Source organism: Miscanthus floridulus, chromosome 16 (assembly GCF_019320115.1).
Source record: "Miscanthus floridulus cultivar M001 chromosome 16, ASM1932011v1, whole genome shotgun sequence".
In the NCBI taxonomy this organism is placed as follows: Eukaryota; Viridiplantae; Streptophyta; class Magnoliopsida; order Poales; family Poaceae; genus Miscanthus; species Miscanthus floridulus.
This window is the reverse complement of record NC_089595.1, coordinates 14,873,843-14,897,603: the sequence shown is the minus strand read 5'-3', so window position 1 is coordinate 14,897,603 and position 23,761 is coordinate 14,873,843. Positions and strand designations below refer to the sequence as shown.

The following is a 23,761-nucleotide window of genomic DNA, read 5'->3' as shown; positions in this document are numbered from 1 at the left end:
ATCCGGCCGCCGACCGCCGGATACGAAGGGGAGAGGAAGGGCGTCGCCGTCGGTGTCGTCGTCGTCATGCTGATGTTGGGGACGCCGGGTCCGCACCGCCGCCCAGGCAGAGGCTCGCCAACCTCCACCTGGACGCAGGCGAACGCGAGCCCGGCCGCCGCCGACACGTGAAGGCCGGCCCGGAATGCCGCTGCGCGGGGAAGAGGAGCACCTGACCACCACACGCATGGATCCGGTCAGGGAAACGGCGGATCCGGGCACGAGGAGGCCGGATCCGCGCTCTGGCTGTCGGAGTTTGCCGGAGGAGGAGAAGAGAAGCGCCTGGCCACCGGGCTCATTCCCCGCACGGAGAGCCTGCGACCTGCCTTCGCGAAGGGCCTCGCCGCCGCCGTCCTAGGGGGCCGCGCGGGCATCCCGGCGGCAGCCCCCTCTAGCAGCGGCGAGGAGAAGGGAGGGGATGGAGTTGGGTCGGCGGCGGAGTGTTTCGCCCGAGCCGCCCGTGCGGAGGGCGACGCGGGCGTCTCACTGCAATATCTGTTGGAGTTGGTTCCTGCTGGAATAGTCTCCTCACATGACCATAGGATAGAATCACTATAAAATTTATTCTGTTTTAAACTTGAAAACCCAAAACAGATACCATTTTTGCATTCAGTTGAATTGAGCACCTAGATCTCAGTGTATATGTTGTTTTGTTTTTCAGGCAAACAGAGAAGTCACAAGGATGCATGTACTTTGTGCTTTGTTTAGTTAATGGAACAGAGGAGCCATGACAGCAACATTACTGCATGTTTCTCTCTCCATTCACATATCGTTACTGATGAACGCAAAACAGATCAGGTTAAATCCATCTATCATACTCAAAATTTTGCAAAATTTAGAACCAAATCGAAATCATACTTTGACATTGAATAAATCCACAATTAAGTTTTTTTACTGATCAAAAGGCTTGCTAAACCATTTAAGTTGCTGTAGTTGAATATTATAAACAAAATTCATCATACCATCATATCCCAAATTAGAATAAAAAATCATAGAAATCGAGATTAACTTAATCCTCTCCAATAATCCCTGCAACAGTATTTCTGTTTATTCATACCAATTTTCCATTTCCATCATACTCTCTACAGTTTACATAAATCTGTAGGGCTTGACTTTTCGGGTGCCTGCTGATGGCGCCTCTCCATGCAGATTCTATTTTGGACCCCTGACCGCATTTGGCACATATATGCAAGGAGATCTTTTCGAGGCTAGCAAGGTGCTCGATGCCACTAACTAGATTGTCATCTTGCAGTTCCATTGCACCTTGTCCATGGGCAAGTTGTATCTCCAGTCTCTGTAGCTGCGGCATTGCGGCTGGCTCAAAAGTCAAGCTTGGCAGCTCACCACAAAAGAATTTGAAGCACTTGAGGCTGTGGAATGTTTGGGGGTGGATAATGATGTTGTTCTCTGGGATTGTTTTAGCTCTTAACTGGAGGTAGATGAGGCAGGGCAACTGTGCAAGAACCTGGACATCATCACTTGGGAGCTCCTGGACCTCTAGTTCAACATGCGCCAACCTGTCTGCATGCGCAATCCAATTTGGGACCTTGGGCATTGTTACGCCGTACAAGCTAAACCTCTGCAGATGCCGTGGGCGTGCCAAGCAGTTACTCCAGAATTGTGCTGATGGGGCCCTGGCACTTGACACAACCTCAAAAGCCAGATTGCAGAGGTTGCTGTTCCCGAGCTTGTTAAGAGAAGTTGACAAGATTGTTGTCTTACGATTATTTTCTACGCCATCTGGCCTTGAGTAATTGTACATCATCACCTGAAGATTTCTAAGATTGGTCAACTCACTGAGATCTCTGATGCACTCTGTGGAATTAGAACAAAAGTCAAACCAGAACAGATCACGTAGGTTGCACAACTTGCTAAGCCCATTTTTGAAAATTACACATCCTGGTAAACTGAGATGCCTTAGAGATGACAAGGAACTAAAATCTGATAGTTGTTCACTAGGATTATCCAACCATGGCTGGGACATATTTAGGGTCATCAAATGCTTTAGCTTTCCAAATTTCTTTGGCAGCTCGACGCGAAAGCCCCAGACCCTCAGATACCTCAGCAGAAAGAGGTGATTTATAGCAGACACATCAAGGCATATAAGGTCCATAGAAAAGCTACGTTCCATGTCCAAGACTCTCAAAAGCTCAAATTTCGAAAATGGAGGCATACAATCAGCCACACGCAAGGAAACATATGTCCGGACTTGTGATGGCACTCATACTCTCGACTGTCAGGGCCATGTCTCTGTTATGGAACTGATGATGGCTGATCCGGCGAATCTGCGAAGCTCCATTCATGGGGAACTTCCTATCGATTATAGTGATGAAGTTTTCCTCTTTGCACTTCGATATAATAAGCTCAAGCATTAGGTCGTGAACTTGACATGTCAACACCTCACCAAAATCATCTTCATTGAAGCAAGGTTGGATCATACTTCTGTTGATGAGTTCATTGAAACAGCTTACAGCAGCTTCCTGCATATCTAAACCATGCTTTTCCCTAACAAATCCTTCAGCTATCCATTTTCTTACCAATTCATACTTGCGGATTTGATAATCTTCAGGATACGTACCAAGATACAACAAGCATGTCTTGAGCTCATGTGACAGGTCATTGTAGCTAAGACTTAACACATGCCTCATCCATTCTAGTGTAGGATTTGTGTACAACTCGGAACCCAACGAATTATGTATCTTCTCCCATATGTCAACGTGCATGTGGTTAGCCAAAAGGCTAGCAATACTAGTAATTGCCAATGGTACCCCTTTACATTTCCTTAACATGTCATGTGAAATCTCTCTGAATTGCTCAGGACAACTATCTTCTGTATCAAATAGCCTTTTGAAAAACAACCTTCTTGAGTGAAGCTCATTAAGAGGTTGCATCTGGTATACATGGCCTTGACTTAGAAAGCAACAAGATGCACCAACGTCTTGAATACGTGTGGTAGTTATCACTCTGCTGGCATTATTATTTTCCACAAAAGTGCACTCAATAGTGCGCCAATCCTTGATGCTCCATAAGTCATCAATTATGATGAAGTACCTGCAAAGTAAGTAACTTTTGAGTCTATCCCGTTTGCAACACAATATGATGAAGTAAATATGAGTAATACGTCACTTAAATAAGAAGAAACCTTATGTTTTTGCCATTTGCTTGAACAACCATTAATTTGATATTTGCAAGTAGCTGCGCACAAACAAGATAAACAAACGGTGACGATGCCACCATAAAATAAAATGTCAAATCTTAAATAGCTACCGTATTAGTCATTTAAAAATTAAAACAATTGTGAAATCTTAAATATCTTGTAGCCTAATAAATAAACAGTTCATGTCAAATGATAAAACGATAATTGAAACAGTTCATGTAGAATACGAAGTTGGTATATACACAGGATGAGGCATCCAGATATAATAGACAACACTAATCCACAATGGCAGAGGCCTTAAATTTCTTATAAGGACAAACAAAACCTAGATATGTTTTTTGTGCGTAGTAAGTTTATGTGAGAGCTTAAAACTCATCACAAATTTGGAAATGTACAAAATCATTCTTGGTAATTAATTTTCAAATGAATTAAACTTATTTTCTCAATGAATAAACGAGAAAGCTATTTATAAGTTTCAGAAAATAACTTGGTAATAAGTTTACATGTTGCTACTATTAGATAACAATGGAAAAATGTAGACATTTGAGACAGCCAATTAGAAATACAACACTAAAAAGTTTACAGAAAAATATATTACCATAAACTCCAGATGAATACATACCTCTTATCGTTGAGCGTAGCTCTTAGTATCTCGATAAGCTTTTGGACATCATCTTCCATTTCCGTGTCACGATATCCAACTCCAGACAGTATTCCCTTGAGAATCTTTGGCATGTGAGGAGTTCTAGAGACGGTCACGAACGCCGTGCACTCAAACTCATTCTTGATTTTAGAGTACACTTGGTTTGCAAGAGTTGTCTTGCCGAGGCCACCGAAACCGACGATGGATAGCACTTCAAATCGTCGAGAACAATGACGGTCATCTTCTCCCATCAACCTGTTGGATGATTTCCTCTCGTGGACCATCAACGCCCACAAGCCTCTTTGCATCCTCAAACAGTGCAGGCAGCCTTGGATCGACTTCCACCACTCTAGACTCTGAGATGGATCCATCGATCCTGTATCTCTCTCGGCTTTGACTCTGCTCCTCGACACGAGCTCTGAGCTCCTGAATCTTGTCACCAAACTGGTAGTGCAGTCGCAGCTCCCTAACCTTGCCTACAATCCTGCGAAACAAGCCGATGTTGTCGTCGTCGTCTTCTTGGCCGAGCTTGAGCATGAAGATGTCAATGGAATCCTCGATATCGTAGGCCATCTCGCGAACGTTGTCTCTCCACACCTTTGTTTGGGCATCAAGCTTCTCCATGTCTGCTAGCTTCTCTAATGCGGCGTTCATATCGGTCAGCTCACGGCGGAGGAACTCGATATCCCTTCGGACTCCCTTGCGTTGCTTGTACTGGTCAGTGAGCAGGTCCGATAGCTTGGAGAGGAGTGAGCTCAGCGCCCCAGTGGCAGCACTCACCACCATGCCCGCCATCTCGATCAACCTCGCTCGTAGCTGGCAGCGACAATGGTGCTAATTAGGGGAGGGGATGTGAGGATAGTTTGGGGAATTCTTCTGTTGACTTTCAGCTTCTCAAGGATGAGTCGATCTGTTTGCCCGCTGGCAACGGCACAACTAAGGATGAAAACTACCATCGCCTGTTCTTTAGACCACAGAATCCTCACCCACGGGCCGCAACCTGCAATCAACGACTCAGACCACAGGAGGTGCCGACGTTCAGCGGCTCTCGGAATTGAAGAAGCAAGCAAGCACTTGGTCGTCGTGATCGTGACTTGCGACATTCGCATCGTCTCAGACTCTTAGCATCAAAGTTGACACTCTCTAACATTAGCCCCTGTTTTCATTCATTCACAGCATAAATTTTTAGCATTTGAACGGCCTTGAAAGTTTTTTTTATGGTTGGAGTTATGTGCATCAAAATAAATCCTATGTGGTGATTAGTATATCTTTTTTATTGTGCTAACTATTCATGCTTCATGAACACTCACTCAAGTAACACCAGCAGCAATCGGTTGTTAAAGTTCAACACAAATTATGCATGGGTCGTTTGCGCCCTCCTTTTTGGTGGCAGAGTGATACCAATGTGATGTGAATGCGAGCTGTTTGTTTTGCTTATTCTATAGGCTTCATGGGAGCTTGCAGATATGGCATTTTGTGTTCGGGTGCAGCAAAATTTGCTCATAAGCTGGGAGCCTGGGAGGCCTACGGATATCGGAATCAGACACAGCCAGAAACAAGGACGGACTTCTGTAGGGTGGTCCTCTTATCAAGCTTTTCTCGGATGGCCTCCAACATGTCTGAACTCAAGTGGGAAAATTAGTGATCTCATCAGCCGACTAAATTTGGTATCAACATACACTATGTTCTACACCATAGGATAATTCTGTTTTCACTAGAAACCCTGGAGTGCAGGAATGCGAACGGTACTATAAACTAGTATTCTTATAATCAGTATAAACCTGTTCCCTGCTATCATTTGCTTTCAAACGGTGCAAATTGCAAGAGACGAGCGCCAAAAAAAGAGAGGAAAATTAGGCTTTTCAGCTGAGGGTAGCTATGTGTATGTACGCCGAAATGCCTCAGTATGCACATGATGTTGCTGATCACTCTTTGTTTGTGCCAAGGACCAGGGATTTCAGTTCTGGCATCAGCCTTTCTTCCAGATCTTCCTTCCTTTCTCGCATTCGGTCTGATGTGCAATCTTCTTCCTACAGGACAAAGACACGATACAAGTTCATGGTTTAACTTCGTTCCCCGTCCTAGAAGATTGTGCATTATTCAAACGTCATGCTCATGCATGAATACTGAATAAACGTGCAGAATAATGTACAATGGCAGCCAGTAAAAATATATGGTTGTGCTAGATTGCTAGAGGATGCACTTGTGTATGCGCAAGCTGTGGTGCTTAAGCGTATGTGGCCTCATAATCGCAAAGGTTAAGCTAATGAATATTTACCACCTACAGCATGGCTTTTCAAATAGATCGATCTGGGGATCTATAAAGTTTCAGCATTATGTATGCACTACAAGTTTCAAGCCAGAATCAAATACCTATTGCAAAAAAATATCAATACTTTTCCTCCAATGCAAAAGCATGAATAAGTAGATATAAGTTTGCAATTGTGTAAGTGGACTTACATCGTCAGTAGCAGCAGCTTGTAGTGCTAGAAGTTTCACAGTAGTGCTGTGATAATCAGCCAATACCTTGTAGGTTGAAGCTGGCAGCTTATCCTGCAAAATGGAGAAGAGTGGTACAATCAAACACAGAGATTTTGCTTTCATGAAAATTTAATCTGAATATGAGAAATACCGCATCACATAAGTTCAAACATCTACTAAAAAAAGCTTAACTGATCACGGCAAAAATGAACTGGGAGTGGGGAGATTTCTCGAACCTATTTCAATGGATTATATGCATATGGAGATGATTTCCAAACTTTGAAATATAATTGATAAGTTAGAAGACTTTTTTAAACCAGACAGTTTCTAGCAAACAGAGAGGGAATGCATGTTCAATGGGTCCTAGTATTTAATCCTCATTTATGCACTGTGCAAAGAAATACATGCGGTCTTATGAAAGTATGCCCTTTCTACTGTGAGAAGCGACTCTTCCTCTCTGTGCACTCATGCAAAGAAAGGAAGTGACCAATAGCTGGCTAGCCAATTTCAAAACGGGATTTTTTTCCTTATTTGTTGATGAATAAACAAAGCTAAGTTGAGTACATAACACACAACACATTGTACAAGTTGATTTTCCCAGGGGAAACAAAAAATTAAGAAAGAAATTCACTATAAGAGATGTGGGACAAAAATTCTTCTGGAAGTCAAATGACAAATATGCAGCTCAATATGTCAAACAAATAGATCATCAATCTACCATCTTTAATTACTATTGCTACAGAAGATGATGTTCTGCCAGAACTACATTAGAATGTCTAACAAGAAATGGAAGTGAGTACTTGTAATTACCTTCAGCAGTGTGATAACAGCACCGACAGCCCTTCCTGGTGCCTGAAGAGCCTTATTATATGCCTACAAAATATTAAAACAGGTTGCAAATGAGATCAATATGACAATATAGAATGACGATTTGAGAAATAAAAAGGAGAAAATATATAATCAAACTAACCTGCAGAAAAAGTAAAGCAACGACTTTTGGAAGAAAGGAAACAGGATCGTTCTCTGATGAAACTTGAGCTGTCAAGTCCTTCATTGCATATATTAAAGTGTCAAATATTAGAAATAGAAACTCTAGGCATAAAAGCAATTAAAATGCCAGGCAAATACCATATTCTTTGTTCAGTACACTGTATTACTATATTGGAATAGTCTTTTTCGACACGCAACACCTCAGTAGTTTAAACTCATCATCGTATCAATCTAACAATCTTTGTAATATGATCAGAGATTTTGTGTTATGGACTTATGGTACTTGTGCTTGCACTATTTCCAAGCTAAATACATAAGAAGCAGTGTATGCTCATGGAGTGATGGAGATACTAATACTAATACGTAGATATTAGCAAATTATTATTAAGCCAGATACAGAAAATTCAAACAAACAGGGGAACAAAGAAAAAAAGAAACTACAGTACATCAGTTTTGAAACCCCTACAAGAAAGGTTCCAGCTTTCCCATAGTTTGCTAAATTTTCAATTTGAACTTTTCATAGTTTGATTTTGGGGCATACACATACCTAATGAATTGGCAGATCAAATAGGATGGATGTGGTTTAGGGCATGATCTGGCTAAAATTTGGAAACCTGTTCAGGGACTGGTTACAAGGAACCAACTGGTTCAAGCCAGTTCTCTGAACCCTGTTGTGCAGTCCAGAAAGCGAAAAACATACCTTGCGATAGGAATGCAGCATTGTCCTCTCTAATCTTTTATCAAGCTTCTTAAATGTCAAGCCACTGCTTCCAAAAAAAAAAATGAGTAAGCACTTTGATAACTATGAAAAATGCAGGTTACAGTTGCAAACATTACATATTACCTTTCCTCCAGTATATCTCTTAAGGCATCCATAAATGAATCAAATCTCTGCCACATATTATTCATAAAGGTTAGAAAGGAACAAAATTCCAGGTCATATTGGACGTTAAGCAGCTTCATTATATATTGAGACAGCAATTTGTCATTACTGTTAGACAATAAGAACTACAATCACATGCTTGAAAATGTGTGTAACTGATGAAGTAATCATATGACTTTTTAGGTATGCTAAACTTCTCATAAAATCTAAACCACTGTCTAAATCCATGTTTTGAATTAGACAAGTTTTTCTTACATGATATACTAAGAACAAATCCAATACTTATCTTTGTGTATGCATACCTTTTCCGGATATTGTTTTCATATTCATTCTACATGGTATTAGAAAATAGAATAGCTGGTATCTTGGCAGGATGTTTTAAAGGATATAGGCACAACACAAGCATCTACAGATTCGCTAGTGTATTAAACAAAAATCAGAATATAGCATCTTGACACTATGGCACTGAACCATATTCAGTGGTGGAGCTAGTAGTTCATGGGAGGGTGAACTGGCACAAACATGATTGTGTTCGAAATCAAGAAGGCTAATTTAGCATCTAGTTAGTGTATAGAAGGTAAAACCTAAATGCTAGTATTATTCTTAAGAAAAATTTAGCTTAAGGGAGGGCCATGAACTTCTTTGGCTTCCTACCACTGAAGAACGTCCTAATAATGCAGAATCACCAGTGAAGAACTTCTGAAGAGACAATTTCATTGCTTCAAGAATATTTTCACGTTAACTGGTCAAATCCTATCCATACCAGATATCACAACTTACAGGTCCTACCTTGTAACTTCTAGCGCATCACCAAAATTGCAGTAAACATTACAGATGTAAAAAAAATACAAAATTCAGGACTTAATAAATATGCCAAATTTTTACTTCATATTCAAAGTTATACCTTTCCCTCCAGTGCTTCGATTAAAACTTGAGCCTTCAATGACAATGCACCAGGAAGATCCTTGGCCTGAAGAATTATTTTGCATTTACATGGAGGGTAAGTCCATAAAGTTAGACCAAATGAATTTCTCATTCAGGACTGATGCAGGGAACCATCAGATGATACATGGCAGAATGAAAAATAGGTTAATTATACCAGAGAGCTTCGGTCAGCCGTGCTTAATTGGATGTGATCTTCTTCGCTATCCTCAACCTCTATTCCATTCTTCAATTTGCTATCCTTATCCTATTGATAGTTCAGAAAATAACTCTTCTCAAGCTCATCAAACAATAGAACACCTTAGCAACCACAGGAGCCAGAGTAAAACAGCTAGAGCAGTATAAACTGTGGAAGCAAAACCATACTACACAAAAGAAACATGTGTGCATGAGCAAGGGTATAAATTACCAATGTAATCAAAACTTTGTCAACTATTGGAGTGCCCATACTTCTTAGCAGATGCTTGTGTAGTATACCCTGCAACCACAAAAGGAGATAATCAGACGGAACATAAGTAAATACTCAACTAATTTGAGAAGCAAGCAATCTTGTGAGAATGATGACTATGGCAGCTTACAGAAGTAGAAGGATCGTCCTCAAATACATCCAAAGCTTTTTCATAAAGTTGCATATCCAGGACAGCCTGATCACAATAGACAAAGAATTCCACTCAAGAAACAACAGATAAAGAATATAGGACAGTATCATCGAAAGGGACACATGATTTAGCATCACAAAAGGGTGCAGAAATGTGGAAAAACAATTTGAATATCAGACTAGAGCAGCAATGACATAAAACCGTGAGGCAATACATATATAGACCAACAATTCAAATTTCAAACACAGCCACCCCGGAAACTAAAAAAAAGCAGGGCGAGTGCAAAAAGAAACCAACATATAAATGGGATAAGCTGATCACCTCATCTATCTGCTTCTGCAGATTATCGAGCAAGCGACGCCTCCTTTCAGCATTTCCAGACAGCATAGTGTTCCGTTTCTTTGTCCATGAGTCAACAAGCATTGGCCTCAAGTGAGAAGACAACAATTTAAGGGGGGCATTCGAGTCATCAGAGCCTAATATTCATTTAAGCAATTAGAAAAAATTTAGAAATTAGAATCACTTCAACTCAAAAGAAACAGTTGTCTAAATGTTGATCTAATTCCTGACCTCCTAACTCTTCTAACTCTGGAGCGACAGCCAGAACCTTTTGCTCTATCAATTCATCAGGGAAGATGTTTGTACTCTCCTCTTTCATTTTCTCTGACGCTTTTTTACAACCATGTTTTATATCGCCTGATGCACCAGCATCCTTGTTTTTCCTATGAGATTTCTTTCCCTTAACAGGAATACTTTCTTCATTGTCATCATCCTTTTCAAGTGATCCACCTTTGGTAGACCCTGTCCCTTTCCCCCTTTTCTTCTTTGACCCTCTGTCTGATGAAACACCAGTACTGCTAGTGTCATTATCACCAAGATCTTTTGTGTCTGAGTACTGACCAGATCCTGTCTTGTGCTCACTACCCAGATTCGCATTCACAGGCCTTCCTTGACCAACACTATGTCTAATACCAAACGAGTCCATATCTTTCTCAAGTCGGTCAAAAATACCCTGAAATTGTTCACAAAACAAGGGACATTGAATTAATTCAGAAGCTAAAATACAAAGAGTAGACAATTGCAAGAAAGGTTATCACAAGGTCATGAAGCTTTGAGGACTCACCTTAATAAACATGTTACTAAAGACACATGACTCTCCAAATACCACTGCTTTAGAAGACTGCAAAAGAAAGAAGAGTTGGTCATCATGAAAAATGTACAACTTGAACTACTTAAAGGCACTCACCTTGATAGCCTTCTGCAGAGATGGACAGATAGACAAAATTTTGGTTGCATCAGGGCCACTAATATATGATGGAAGAACTGAAAGAGAATCAATCCTGAAAGAAGAAAGAATATCTTATGGCACCACAAAAGTAGCTGCATGGCAGCAAAACAGAGAAATTACAGTCAACTAGAAAATTCTGAAAGAGAGATAATGATGTACTCGAAATTGTTGCTACTGTATTTAAGTCCCAGCTGTTTCAGTGTATATAACTTTGTTTATTACTAAAAAGTGTGAACCAAAGTTACTAGCTATTCTGTTTACATAGCTTGTTATTACTTGATCAGTTTACATCATTTGCACCTCTAGTATGATGTTATATGATATGTCACAACCTGTTTGTAATAGTTCAACACCAGTGCCATAGGGAGAGAATCAAAGACAAATGAGAGGATTTTTTTTTTTTTTTGGCAATATGTGCCAAGTTAGGAGCTCATAGTAAATAGCAGTGGAAATCACAATAAACTATTGAGGGATGAAATTTAACAATACCAGTGTCCGTTCTCAATTGCATCACCAACAGCAGTATCGAGCATATCAACCACGGAAGGATGAACAAAGACAGCATCCAATGCAATACCATCTGGATATCGGGCCTATAGGAAATAATTAGATAAACATTCTAAGAAAATAAGGATGGCTGGAACAGAACTGCATATTGGTAGACTCAAGTACCTCCAAGAACTGTTTAGGTTGAGGAATTGCAAGTTTCTGAAGCACGTCATACCCAATGTAAGAGTTCTGTACAAAAAAAAATGAACAAGTCAATACAAAAGGAAATAATGCATCACAACAACACAGAGTATGAGATAAAAGTAAAGGTGATTGTGTTAAATACTAGACACAAAGATGTGAATAGTACTAGCAAGATACAATGTGTGGGCTGGTGGGCATGTGTGAGTGTGCGTGCATGAAAATACCATACACGCTTAGACTTTAGGTCTTGTCTAAATCCATACATATTTTGCTCTGTGAAGTCTGATTTGCCATTAGCCCAAAATACTCTGATTCTAACATAGGCTGAAATGTAGGAACGGAAATGTAAGTTACAAATATCTCAACCTGTGAGAAAAAAGCATCAACACTCTCCTTTTGGGCATGGGCAAAAACCTAACAGAGAATAAAAAGACAAGAATGTTAAACACAGTTTGAGAATTAAGAATATCAATTAAACAAATGCAGATCTTACAGCTGGTGTCCACTGTCCTCCTGCACGGACTGATCCCAGTACAGCACCTTCTTTTAGCAAACCATTGAAAATGGATTGGAAGAATGAACCTTCCACAGAAACTCCACTAGCACCATGCATCTCATGAAGCTGTTGTTGCAAGGAGTTCCAAACAGATGGCAAGTTTGTCGGCACTGTTATACCCCTTGCAGCACCACGGACCATAGCAGTAATCCGTGAGACGTATGCTGGAGTGTATAGCTGTCCACCTTCTAGCCTTCCTTTCACCTGGAAGGAGGGCAATAATGATAGCAGAACATATGTCAAGTTTTTGTGAATGGCATATATGTAATTTTTTTTGAAAATAAAGTATTGCAACATGGAGATTTAAAGTTAGAAGATGTGAAACTCAACTAAATATTCTGATCCTAAGCACCAGGTTTGGGAAAACAAATGCCAATGGAACACGATCTAAAGCACCAGACATACCAAGAGACTAGACACATACACTACTGTCTAAAATAATTTAATGGTTCTTCTAAGAGATGATTCACATGAATCAGCTAATTCATAATGCTTGAAATGGCAGGTTGTATCAAGATTACTGAATTTAAACTACAGAACAAAGACAAATAAAGTACCACTACAAGAAAAGCCATGAGAAGCATACAATACTTCCAAGCCGTGGCTCGAGGATACTGATGACAAGCTCAGATCCAATATGCAGCTGGGCAGCAATCTCTGCCAAGGCAATCTGGCTGCGTTCCTGCAGCTTCTCATTTATCTCTTCTGTCACGGTGTCCCAGTAAGATTGTGACATGATCTCGCCATTTATCAGCATTAGAGTGGGATCATCCGAGACGACCTTCTGTGACTGCCTCTCAACATGGTAAAGGTCCACCCCCAGGGTATCTGATAAGTCGACTAGAGACACACGGCCTCTCTTCTTGATCTCCATCTTAATCTCATGCTTCAAGTGGTCCTGCCACACCATAGTTTACCATGAATCAGCTAAAAAATCAACGAATTCTCAACTGAGCAAGTGTTCAGAACTGAACTGAACAATGAAAGAGCTATGTCATATCATAGGAATTGTAGATGAAATTACGCAATAACTCTTAACCTGCTAGGGACATAAAAATGTGCAACTACCTATTATCTCTAATGTCTGCTTTTATGGTGAAACCATGAGAGAAAGATCGAGTCTTCATTATAAATACCAGAACCCATCCAGAGGTTTGCTCTAAGATATTACTAAGGCAGAATCCAGTCCCAAATCAAAAACATGTTTCACCGGTTTCATGGAATTCCCTGCTTCCAAACTGAATAATGCCATCCCAGTATCCTTTTGAGTTACTAACCCCAATATCCTAAAAATCCTTCCTAAATGTTGGCATAGTTCAGCAACTACTAGTACTAGGATAAAAACTGAATTATATGTAAAGAATTCAGTCCAGTCCACAGTGATCAGATCGTTGACAACAACAGTTTCTGCATTGTTTCTATGATCCACACTCGACACCATTTATTTCTATATACAGTATACGCTTAGGAGCTGCTGCAATCCCTACGCTACGCAGCCACGGTAAATCGAACCAAACGAGAGAAGAAAGGGCGATGGTGTTGATGGGATTGGGGAAGCAGCAGCCAGAGAGACAAAGTGGAGGGGACGAATAGAGAGAGGGAGGAGGTCGGGAAGGGGGCGAGAGCGCGTACGGATGTGATGTACTCCTTGCCGGAGACGGTGTGGAGGAGGTCGAAGTCGATGATGCCGCGCTCCTGCAGCTTCTGCACCAGCTCCACCACGTTCCGCTCCGACAGGCGCACGCTGGACTTCGCGCTCTGCGCCGCCTCCAGCTGCCGCTGCAGCTCCAGGAGCTCCGCGTCCATCTCCGTCCCCTCTCTCGCTCGCTCGTCGCGGGCAAGTGTAAGGTGTGATGCCGCCCGCGCGCAGCCTCGCCGGAGACGCGGAGGACGCGACGGCGACGGCGAGATCGAACTGCGGAGGAGAAGTTGTGACTGGCAGGTGGGCCCCTGCGGATGACGGCGGCGTGCGAAAGAGTAGAGACGGAAGGGGATCTGGGGCTGCAGCGGAGGGCCGACAAGTGGGCCCGGTGCAACGCTCGCCTGCAACTGCAAAGAACAGTAGCTTCTGGCCTTCTGGGGATGGGAGGTTTTACAGAGAAATCGTGTACTTGTTGAATGATGATGGTTGATGAGGGGTCTTCAGCTGAAGCTGATTTTCAGACTCACCACTCACCAGTTCAGTAGTTCACATGCATTACAGCTTTTTTAACTTTGAGATACTCCATCCGTCCCAAAATAGAAGTCGTTATGAGAAGTGTGCAGGTCAAACTTTCTAAACTTTCACTAAATTTATAGAAAATGCGTACAACATTTATATCTCCAAATAAGTTTATTATGAAAGTATATTCAACGATCTATCTAGTGATGCTAATTATGTATTACAAATATTAATATTCTTTTATATATAATTGGTCAAAGTTTAAAAAAGTTAACTACTCGAGAAACGAGAACGACTTCTATTTTGGAACAGAGGGAGTATCTCATAGAGCAAGTTTGGATGGTTAGCATACATCGACAAACATCTTGTCAAATTTTAGGTGAACAAATTCCTCGCCACAACTTAGGCAAACTTTAGCGAAGTCTTGAGTCTATAGTGTATGATTGGTTCGCTTCCAAACTTTACCATGCCAAAGATTTGGCAAGCCATGATTTTGGCTAGTATTTGAGTTTGGTATCAAAACTTGTCAAGCTCTCACATTTGACTTGCCAAATCTATGGCAATTTTTTTGCTCAACTTTTGGCTTGCCAAATCTTTGGCATGGTAAATTTTGAATGTCAACCAAGCAGGCCCATAATACATCAGGTTGAACTCTCAAAAAACAAACAATGTCATGTTAGCTGCCACGAAAGTCTATAAATTATGGTAAAGGGTGGTAGTGAACAAAACAGTCTCATTTGCCTTCAGTTATTCATGATTACGCAGGAGGAAACTCTGCGTATCAAATGTTTTCTCCTTGCATACTCCAAAATTATACTCCTAACGTCGAGAAAGATTGGAATAAATCTGAGCAGCGGAGTGCTCGGTCGACAAGCCGAGAAATGCCATAATGCAGGCACATTTTCGGAGGTTAACATCACTAGGACATCCTAAGTGACTTGATTACCATTGGCATTTGCCTCATAAGAACACACACCAAACGTATCAAGTATCAAGTATTGACTAAAAGAGAACGACAATCACAGTTCGAGAGCCAAATAAAACTATTTTACTATTTAATAGACGTATTGTCATCATTGAACTCCACAAAACAAACAAACATGATAATTCAGCGGTAATGATCACTATCAAAATTCGCCCTCCTAGCTACGGGCCAATACCAAAACAATTTCCTAATCCTAAAAGTATTTAGGCTACACAGCACACCAGCTCCAATGTTTCATTCCCGTGTTGGTACGTCCACACTCGTCTGGATTGCCTGCTGCTGCCTGCTGGTACAGATACAAGCAAACGTCCAATGGCAAATCTTATACATGGTAGAGCTGTTCAGGCCATTTCGGGTAAGCACGTTTGTACAAGCTCATGCACACAGTATCATGCTGCTGAATGCTGCTATTGAATATGCATTTCATGGCACCTGTGTCAGGGAAAGAAAACGTTAGCAAAAGGTACAGAAATGGGGATATAATAATGATTAGTGAATCTAAGATGTCAAAAGAATTGATTGATCAACCGACGCACCATGAGTACCAACAGTCTCCTTGATGCGGCCACGACGACCATGTTTCGTCCACAACTCAACAGGCTGCAAAACAACATTGTTATTGGAAGTGAACATGAATAAATAAGATATGTCAATGGCAAAATGGCACATAAATACTTGCCTTGAACCATTTCACATCGTCAGGATTGTGGAACATGTACCGCACGATTGCTTTCAGTTTTGACACTCTCTGTGGATACCTGCATAATAACATGTCAAAATGCGCCCGCCCACTATATTAGCTGAGATCTAAACAAGAGCCTTAAAGGTGAAGTAACCTGTCTCCATAAACTGGAAAACTCAGCAAAACATTAATCGAATTGAAAACATAGCAGTGATTGTGTACAGGTAGAAAACCAAACCCCTCCAACGAAAAATAAAAGAACACAGAATTTTGCATAAGTAAATGCCTTGTGAAGATGGATGCACCCAAAGCTTACCCAGTCAAAACAATTTTCTTCAGAATGATCTGATCTGGATCCACACTTTTTAGTGTACCTATAGCAGCAATGGCAGGTTGCTCGCCATCTCTGTTCTTCAAAACTATTAGAGGAAGTGGAGGGAAGGAAATTGGAGCATATACAGAGGCAACAGAAAACCGTCCATGGTGTAGAAATCTCTCCATTTTATGTTTATTGCAGTTGATGTTGTCGGATGAAAACAATGGCCTAAGATACAAAAGAGCAGTGAGATATCTTCCAAGGGGCAGTGTGAAGGTAAACAAGAGAAAAGAGAAATATATATCTCCTAATAATATTAAAACTTCCATTACCTTGCTGTAAATTGCCGGAATCCAACATTGAAAATTAAAGGCTCCTTAGATTTGATAGGAGCTTCATATGAGTCATGTTTCTTTATGCTGCAAAAGAAAAAAAAAAGACAGAGGAATGCTAAGCTCAAGAAGCATATTGCAGCAATATTACTTTCACCAGATAAGGACACAAGCTAAGAGCAAACAAATTAAAGAGTGATACATCATAGGCTATTCTGACATGAAAATTGAGTACACACCACCATTCAAGATATGCAATAAGGACAGAAAATTGGAGCAGATAAAACTTAGTATTGATTAGTAAGGATGAGTACCTGAAGTGAAGAACTGACATTTTTGACTCGTGTTGAAAAAGACCAGAAACAACCACAGGTATTCTTCTTGATGGATGACAAAGTTTGGAAGCAATATCTGTAGGAACATTTTTCACATAAAGCCTAACATATGATCCCAATTGAGCACAATCCTTCACGCCTCCATCTAACTCGGCCATTTTAGCAAGAACATGCTTTTGAGTTCGTGTAAAGTTATCAAATGCAAATATTCTTGCATAGTCAGATGGCAATGATTCCTACAGCCAACAGGATGAGATAAAACCCATCACATGAAATGAGTAAGTTCTCTACTAAAATGGAGACTTTTTAAAAAAAAAGTAATTTGTGATAATTAAATGATAGATACCTTAGGATCCCAGGATGACGTCCTAAATGACTTTAGTCCTCTGAATTTTGCAAACCGTTTCTTTGCTGGGACATCTAATGGTGTCTCCACCTCATCAGGAAATTCTGCAACATTAGATGAGATGCATGTAATCTCTTGTCAATCATTTACCAAAAGGTAAAAAATGATAAAATTCACAGAAGCTAAGAGTCCATTCAGAACTGATATCGACTTGGACAAGTCATACAAGAATCTTTGCTTAGCTCAAGCTCAACCAAAAAGGACGTATACCATTTTCAGACACCACCTCCATTGAGACACTATCCCAGCATAGCTAATGTGAAGACGACACAGGCCTAGACAATACATTAATATTCCTGACTGATTTTCATGGTTGTCTTATGACGAAGTTACAAAATCAACTTTAAAACTGGAAACAAAGGCTAACAAAATGCTATCTGACCCCTAATGCAGCGCCATCGTTTCCTACCCTTTATGCAACAACAGGAAGTGTTGTGCGGGGAGGAAAGGAACAAGGTGGCATTGGCTCGGGAAGTTGTGAAAATCAAGGTACTTACGGTGGATACAAGCTCGGTTCTGATGCTTAAGGGTGATTGTGCGACTCTGTTTTCTTCATTTCACTCAAATCTTCCATCCGAATATTGTACAGCCAAAACTTTCAATATGAAAGAAATCCAGCAAGGGGATCAATGCTGGGAACTCCCCATATTTCAAACTGGGATAGGTTGAGCTAGTGGCGGAGCTTGGGCCAAATTCGAGCAGGGGCCAATAAAACTAATTTGATCAGAGCAAAGAGCAAAAGTTTACAAAATATTGCAGAGTGGGCTTTAATTCTATAGAACTATAGAAGCTTTACTGGGCCAGGGGTGGCCACACCCCACGTTGGCCACAATCAAGCTCCGCCCCTGGGTTATTTTGCCAAAATGTTCCTGAAATTATAGAATTGCAAGCTCCCGCCCAAATAGCTGAATTCACAGCTGGGGAGGAGCCCATTGCAATCCCTAATCATGGCCTGACCACATCAGCTAAAGTTGAAGGATATATGTTTCTTATCCTTTTAGTATGCATACAACGTAACTTTTTGGCCTTTTTTGACAAGGAAATGTGTTCCATACTAGATTGGCAGTCATAACTTGCTGGAAAACATACGACCACCCAATAGGAACTGGACAGGAGACTTGTTAGGCACCTTTGTATATCATGCTCAAATAATGGCAATTTAACATTACAAGGTTATAGAAAACCCATTAAAGGTAATAGAAACCCATACCTTCATCATCAGCATTAGCTTCTTTGATTTTCTTAATCTCTGCCTCTATCTGGTCTTTAGTCAAATTTTCTTCATCCTGCAAATGCACAACTATCACTTTATGTTTTTTTTTTAGACGGTTTAATATTGCCATGCACCCAAAAGGAATTTTGTAATCACTTAAATCAAAAAAAGGAGAGGATGGAAACCTCATAATTCACAGATAAAAAAAGGAACAACAGGCTAACAAGTTGAAAAGATAAGGAATAAGGTCGATTTAGCAAATCCCCCACCCCCACCCCCACCCCCAAAACAAATACACACACACACAACCTTTTCAGTAGTACAATTTTACAACCCAAGGCAACAATTCAAGAAACCTAGGGACCGAAGGCACCAAGTTTTGGCCAAACATCAAAATGGTTCTGAGACTACAACATTTAGTCAGCAAAATCTCTCACTCTTGTTCCTCCTCTGCAATCTTAACCAAGGCTATGAAAATGATAGTTCAAGCCAAGCAACATTTCTCGAAGTCCCTTCTTCATGGAATTCTTCATCATTGGCGCCTGGCAAATCTGGAAACAAAGAAACAACTTCATCTTTGATCGTGGTCACCCCTCTTTTGATTCATGGAAAACACTTCTCCGAGGAAGCTAGGCTTCAGGCTCATAGATTTAGCGACTCAAAAAAACCAGTTTTCCTCTCCCTGCTAAGCCTCTTTGCTTAAGCTCCTTTCTCTTGCTTGGTAATACAGTTTTATTTTTGTTGTTTTCTCCTCCCTCTTCTGTGTACAGTTGCTTGTTTAGTGGTTCTTTTTCTTAAAAAAATCTTACAGTGAGGGCCTCCCTTTTTTCTCGAACACGCAGGAGAGAGTGAGGGCCTCCCTTGCTGTATTTACGCTTCAAAAAGACCAAGGCTATGAACAGGCTCACACTACCATTGAGCCAATTCATCAAATGTCACCACTAGTTATCCATGACCCCGGACACAGCAACAGTACCTGTCTTCTTGTTACTATATGTGTTTGGGGTCTGACAGAACATTGGATGGAAGAGGAAAGTGGAGAGTGGGAAGATGGCCAATGCTTGGGAGTTGGGATTGGACAATATGAGTTTCCCCTTCTAATTCCTTCTTGCCCTTTATTGGTAGACTACATCTCGTGATCATGGTAGTGTAACTTCCACCCAAATGGTATGGACTGGTTTGGTGAACAATCGATGCTTAAACGATTCTCCAGCTTTCTTATCTAATACCTGGCTATGTAAGAAACTGTGGTCCTCTTTTGGGTCCTGTGGGCCCATAAACACAGCATAACATACAGCTGATTACTAGTGAAACACTGAACTCCAATATTGCAAGCAAGTGCTTTAAAATGCATAAAGTCCATCAAATGAGGACAAAGGAAACTTACTGCCATCTCAGTATCCCCAATAGTTTCTCCGTCGAACTTCTCCGTAAAGTGAGACACTGCATCTATATCCGAACCATCACTTCCTTGGTCTGAGTGACCTTGCTCATCAATGACCATTCCAGAACCAGCCTGGTTGTCATTATCAGAGTCATTATCTTCATCATCTGTGTCATCAACAATCCAAGCAGCCTGGCAATAGCATTTGATGAGTATTTGTAAATGTAGTAAATATAATCAGGTACTTCAAACTCACACCCTGTTCGCTTGAGCTACTTTTCAACCATGGAACAGTGTTTTCCTCTCACAACATTTCAGCATAAGCCAAATTTCAGCATAAGCGAACAGTTGAAATGCTATGGAGGAAAGAATTGCAAACCTGGTACTCTGAAGTGCCTCGGGGAAGCTTCCTCTTTACCAATTTTCTCTGTTTGTTGTTTATGTCAGCCTCCTTCATATCTTCTTCCGTTGGCCAAGTCTAATCAAATATAAATATTATTACAATCTAGCATTTTAAAAAGATTAAGTAAACTTTTCACCTTTTTACTTACAAAAGCACAAACGTTCTAAAAGAAAATATGAATGGGTGATCACAGTTGAAATGCTATGGAGGAAAGAACAGTGCAGTTAATGAAAATCTACAAATAAGAGAACTATTTATACGGATGCTATTTATAATGGTACAGGGAATATAGCCAATAAAGCACATAACAAATGTTTGTCAAAATTACAACTCATGGAGCAGGATTGGAAAAATACTCACCTGCTCCCCGGCAAGAGGATCTGGCACATTTTCAACAAGTAAGGGTTCCTGACTTGAAGGGTCTGGAACAAAGGTGTTAACAATCTGAAACAAACCGGGAGGTTAAAAATCTGTGTTAAAATATGACCTTAGCATACGAAAAGTGCCTAGCATGATTACATTAGCATTATTCAATTTCAAAGGCTTTCAAGTCCTCTATACAACAAACCTGAATTCCATTATCTTCTGTTTCCATTACATCAGAGCTTTTCCGCTCACTAAGAGGGCATGGATCCTTGAGGACATCAATTTGACCCAACTGAAAATCACCAGCACCTGAAACATGTACCTTTTGAATGGAGAAGGTATTAGAAAAGGAAATGGCAAAATAGCTAAGAAATAATTTTTCAAAAAAAAAGCTAAAAAATAAACATAGATCACATACAAGCTGATTCACTGAAAGATTGTGGGCCCGCAGATATCCAGACACGAGCAATGTGCACAATCCTGTATTTTCATCAGGATTTATGCAAACCTGAAGCAGCAGTACCACCCGTTATTATATAAAAGTAGTATATAGTACATAAATTTCAACACTGGAACGCCAATTTAGTTCTTTTGGCAAAATTTCATATTTGGCCAGTATAAATTAGCACTGTTCTAGGAAAGCAACATAGTGTAGCATAGCAAGTAATAAAACCTGCTCAGACATAACATAAGGTCTCTGGCTTCTCCAATGTGGTGACGAAAGATGCTGCTCCTTGAAAAGCCACATGAACTGGACAATTCGAAGAATACGTAATCAAAACAGAGAGTTCAAAAGAACAACCGTGAAGGTAACCAGATGGTCTAATATTCAATATTCAAAAGAATACTAACCTTATGCAAATCATCCTTTGTGTCTGCTAAGTAAAACTTGCAGTCCTCAGGCAGCTCTGCAGAAAGGAAAGAACTTGCTGCTTTCTTCAATTCCTGCCTACTTTTACTATCCGCTGGAAGATCCTGATTATGTAACTAGAACAGGTAAATCAACAGAAATCATAGAACAATACCTTAATGAGAAATGCTCATGACTGGAACTTACACGGATGAAAACGGCTGTACTAGGTAAGCCCATGGCCCTCAATACAGACAGACATTGAGATCCAAACTCGTCAATTGGGCCGTTCGAATCACCACTGTAGAATGAATTGGCTGGTAGTACGAACGCTAACAAATCAGCAACCTATGTAGGAAAGGAACATTTGCAGGTTCCAGGTTAGAGCTAAGAAATTATAGAAGACCATAAACCACAACAACCTGAGTTTGGTTGGAAATGCATACCTTTGCCAGTTCCATGCATGTGGTAAGATCACCATATGGTGCTTGCAGTACCTTCACAGATATTATGAAATATGAAAATTCTATACGTGGAATTGATTATCTAGATTGAATAATTGGAAACAAATAATTTAACAAAACATTATGGTTAATAAGTGAATAATGAATCACTAGAACCTGAGATAGAGACATAGAGTACAATATATAACCCAGTTATAAACACGCACAGAAAAGGGTAGAGTAATAGTCAATTGTATAGTGATGGGTACATATGCAACAAGGGATTACGACACCAAAAAATCTCAACAGTCAACACTAGCCTCATATTGAACTAATAGTGGTGCACTCAAAACATCAGAACAATATATTCATTTTGAACTTACCGTGGTTCGAAGCTTATGAGTAGGAGAAGCAACAGTAGATGATTTCAGTTTCCCATCACCGCCTTCCGCAAATGCCAAAAGATCTTTGGCAAGCGATCCGACATTTGCTGATGAAGAAAGGCCGACAAGAACCTGCAATAAATAATTACCAATTGATCTAAGGAAATACCTATGGTATTACCACACAAACAACAAGAGTAACCAGGTAGCATCCAGAAGCAGAAGCTAAGAATACTAACAATGACACGTGGTGAGCTTGAAGATCCAGTTGATGAACGTTTCTCCTTCAGCAAAGCAGCACGTTTTTTATCACGGATCTGCACCCACAGGAAGATATCGGCAGGTTAAAAACTATAAACAAGGATGAGGAACTGTGCCCAAAAGAAAGAGTCCATTCATAGCCCCAAAAGCTGCAACCTCCCAATAACTGTAGAGTAAGCTCAAAGCAAGCTAAAAACACCCTGCGCAATCTAAGCACAGACCAATCCTATGCAACAACACTGATACGAACGCAGTTCTTGTTGCAGCACACCTCAGAATAATCATTATGAACTGATAAAAACAACCGCGCAAGCTACAGAATTTGTCAGCTTTAACCTCTACACAGCACAGAAATAGGGGAAAAAACATATGTGCACGGTGCTGCATGGAAGACTGACCGCCTTGCTCTGCTGGATGCGCGCGGCGCGGGCACCCTTGACGGCGGCGCGGTGGCTGGTCTCTGACTTGTTCCTGACCTTGTCTGGAAGCAGACACAACCAGTGAGATGAGACATGAGTCGCGGAAGGTGGAGAGGAAACGGGGACGAGAGAGGCCGACTGTACTTACCTATCTTGTGCGCGTGGCGGGAGGCCTTGGACGCGAAGCGGCTCTTGTGGGCCTTGTTCACCTGCGCGCGGCCCCCGCCCATGTCGGCGGCGGCGGCGGCGGGAGGTCCGGCTGCTTTGCTGCGCGGGTCGTTGGAGTTGGAGGGATGGTGGAGCAATGGGCAGGTTGGAGTGGACAAAATCGGAAGCGCCGGCGGCGGGAGGAAGAGGAGGTGGGGGGTGGGTTAGGTCTCCCGGGATTTTTTATTTTCCGGGCAAACAGCTGCTTGCGGCCGTCAGATCCCAATCCGACGTCCTAAAATCGGGTAGGCGAGATCCATAATCTCATTTGTAAGGGTCATCGGTTCAAATGCTTTAGTCGGCCTGATAGTCGTTTTTTTTCCTCGTGCCAGCGCCCGGACGTC

General features: G+C 41.1%; 2 protein-coding genes and 1 pseudogene across 3 annotated transcripts; all 3 read right to left on the bottom strand.

Annotated features, from left to right (window-relative positions):
- Positions 1-856: 856 nt before the first annotated feature.
- LOC136513937 (disease resistance protein RGA5-like) lies at positions 857-4,743 on the bottom strand (annotated as a pseudogene).
- Positions 4,744-5,370: 627 nt separating this feature from the next.
- On the bottom strand, positions 5,371-14,318 carry LOC136511568 (E3 UFM1-protein ligase 1 homolog). Of its 2 annotated transcripts, XM_066505612.1 has the most exons (20): positions 13,904-14,318; positions 12,858-13,169; positions 12,209-12,475; positions 12,082-12,129; positions 11,695-11,760; positions 11,512-11,615; positions 10,981-11,074; positions 10,858-10,914; positions 10,305-10,746; positions 10,056-10,210; positions 9,714-9,779; positions 9,545-9,613; positions 9,293-9,382; positions 9,098-9,163; positions 8,155-8,201; positions 8,011-8,074; positions 7,291-7,368; positions 7,131-7,193; positions 6,300-6,392; positions 5,408-5,869 (listed from the first exon to the last, which is right to left on the bottom strand). In XM_066505612.1, exons 1-20 carry the CDS (start codon positions 14,075-14,077, stop codon positions 5,765-5,767), a joined length of 2,460 nt encoding a protein of 819 aa, XP_066361709.1. In that variant the 5' UTR covers positions 14,078-14,318; the 3' UTR covers positions 5,408-5,764. The 2 variants fall into 2 exon arrangements, with proteins under 2 accessions (XP_066361710.1, XP_066361709.1); XM_066505613.1 differs by lacking the exon at positions 13,904-14,318 and having other exon boundaries at positions 5,371-5,869; positions 12,829-12,965.
- Positions 14,319-15,450: 1,132 nt separating this feature from the next.
- Positions 15,451-23,496, bottom strand: LOC136512199 (uncharacterized). Its single transcript, XM_066506181.1, has 21 exons — positions 23,359-23,496; positions 23,190-23,272; positions 22,770-22,847; positions 22,531-22,662; positions 22,151-22,201; positions 21,912-22,052; positions 21,707-21,829; positions 21,528-21,605; positions 21,273-21,362; positions 21,057-21,176; positions 20,849-20,932; positions 20,465-20,563; positions 20,089-20,277; positions 18,699-18,774; positions 17,429-17,532; positions 17,062-17,318; positions 16,748-16,834; positions 16,416-16,643; positions 16,097-16,175; positions 15,954-16,017; positions 15,451-15,849 (listed from the first exon to the last, which is right to left on the bottom strand). The coding sequence occupies exons 1-21, from the start codon at positions 23,438-23,440 to the stop codon at positions 15,740-15,742; spliced, it is 2,355 nt and encodes a 784-aa protein (XP_066362278.1). The 5' UTR covers positions 23,441-23,496; the 3' UTR covers positions 15,451-15,739.
- Between the last annotated feature and the right edge of the window lie 265 nt (positions 23,497-23,761).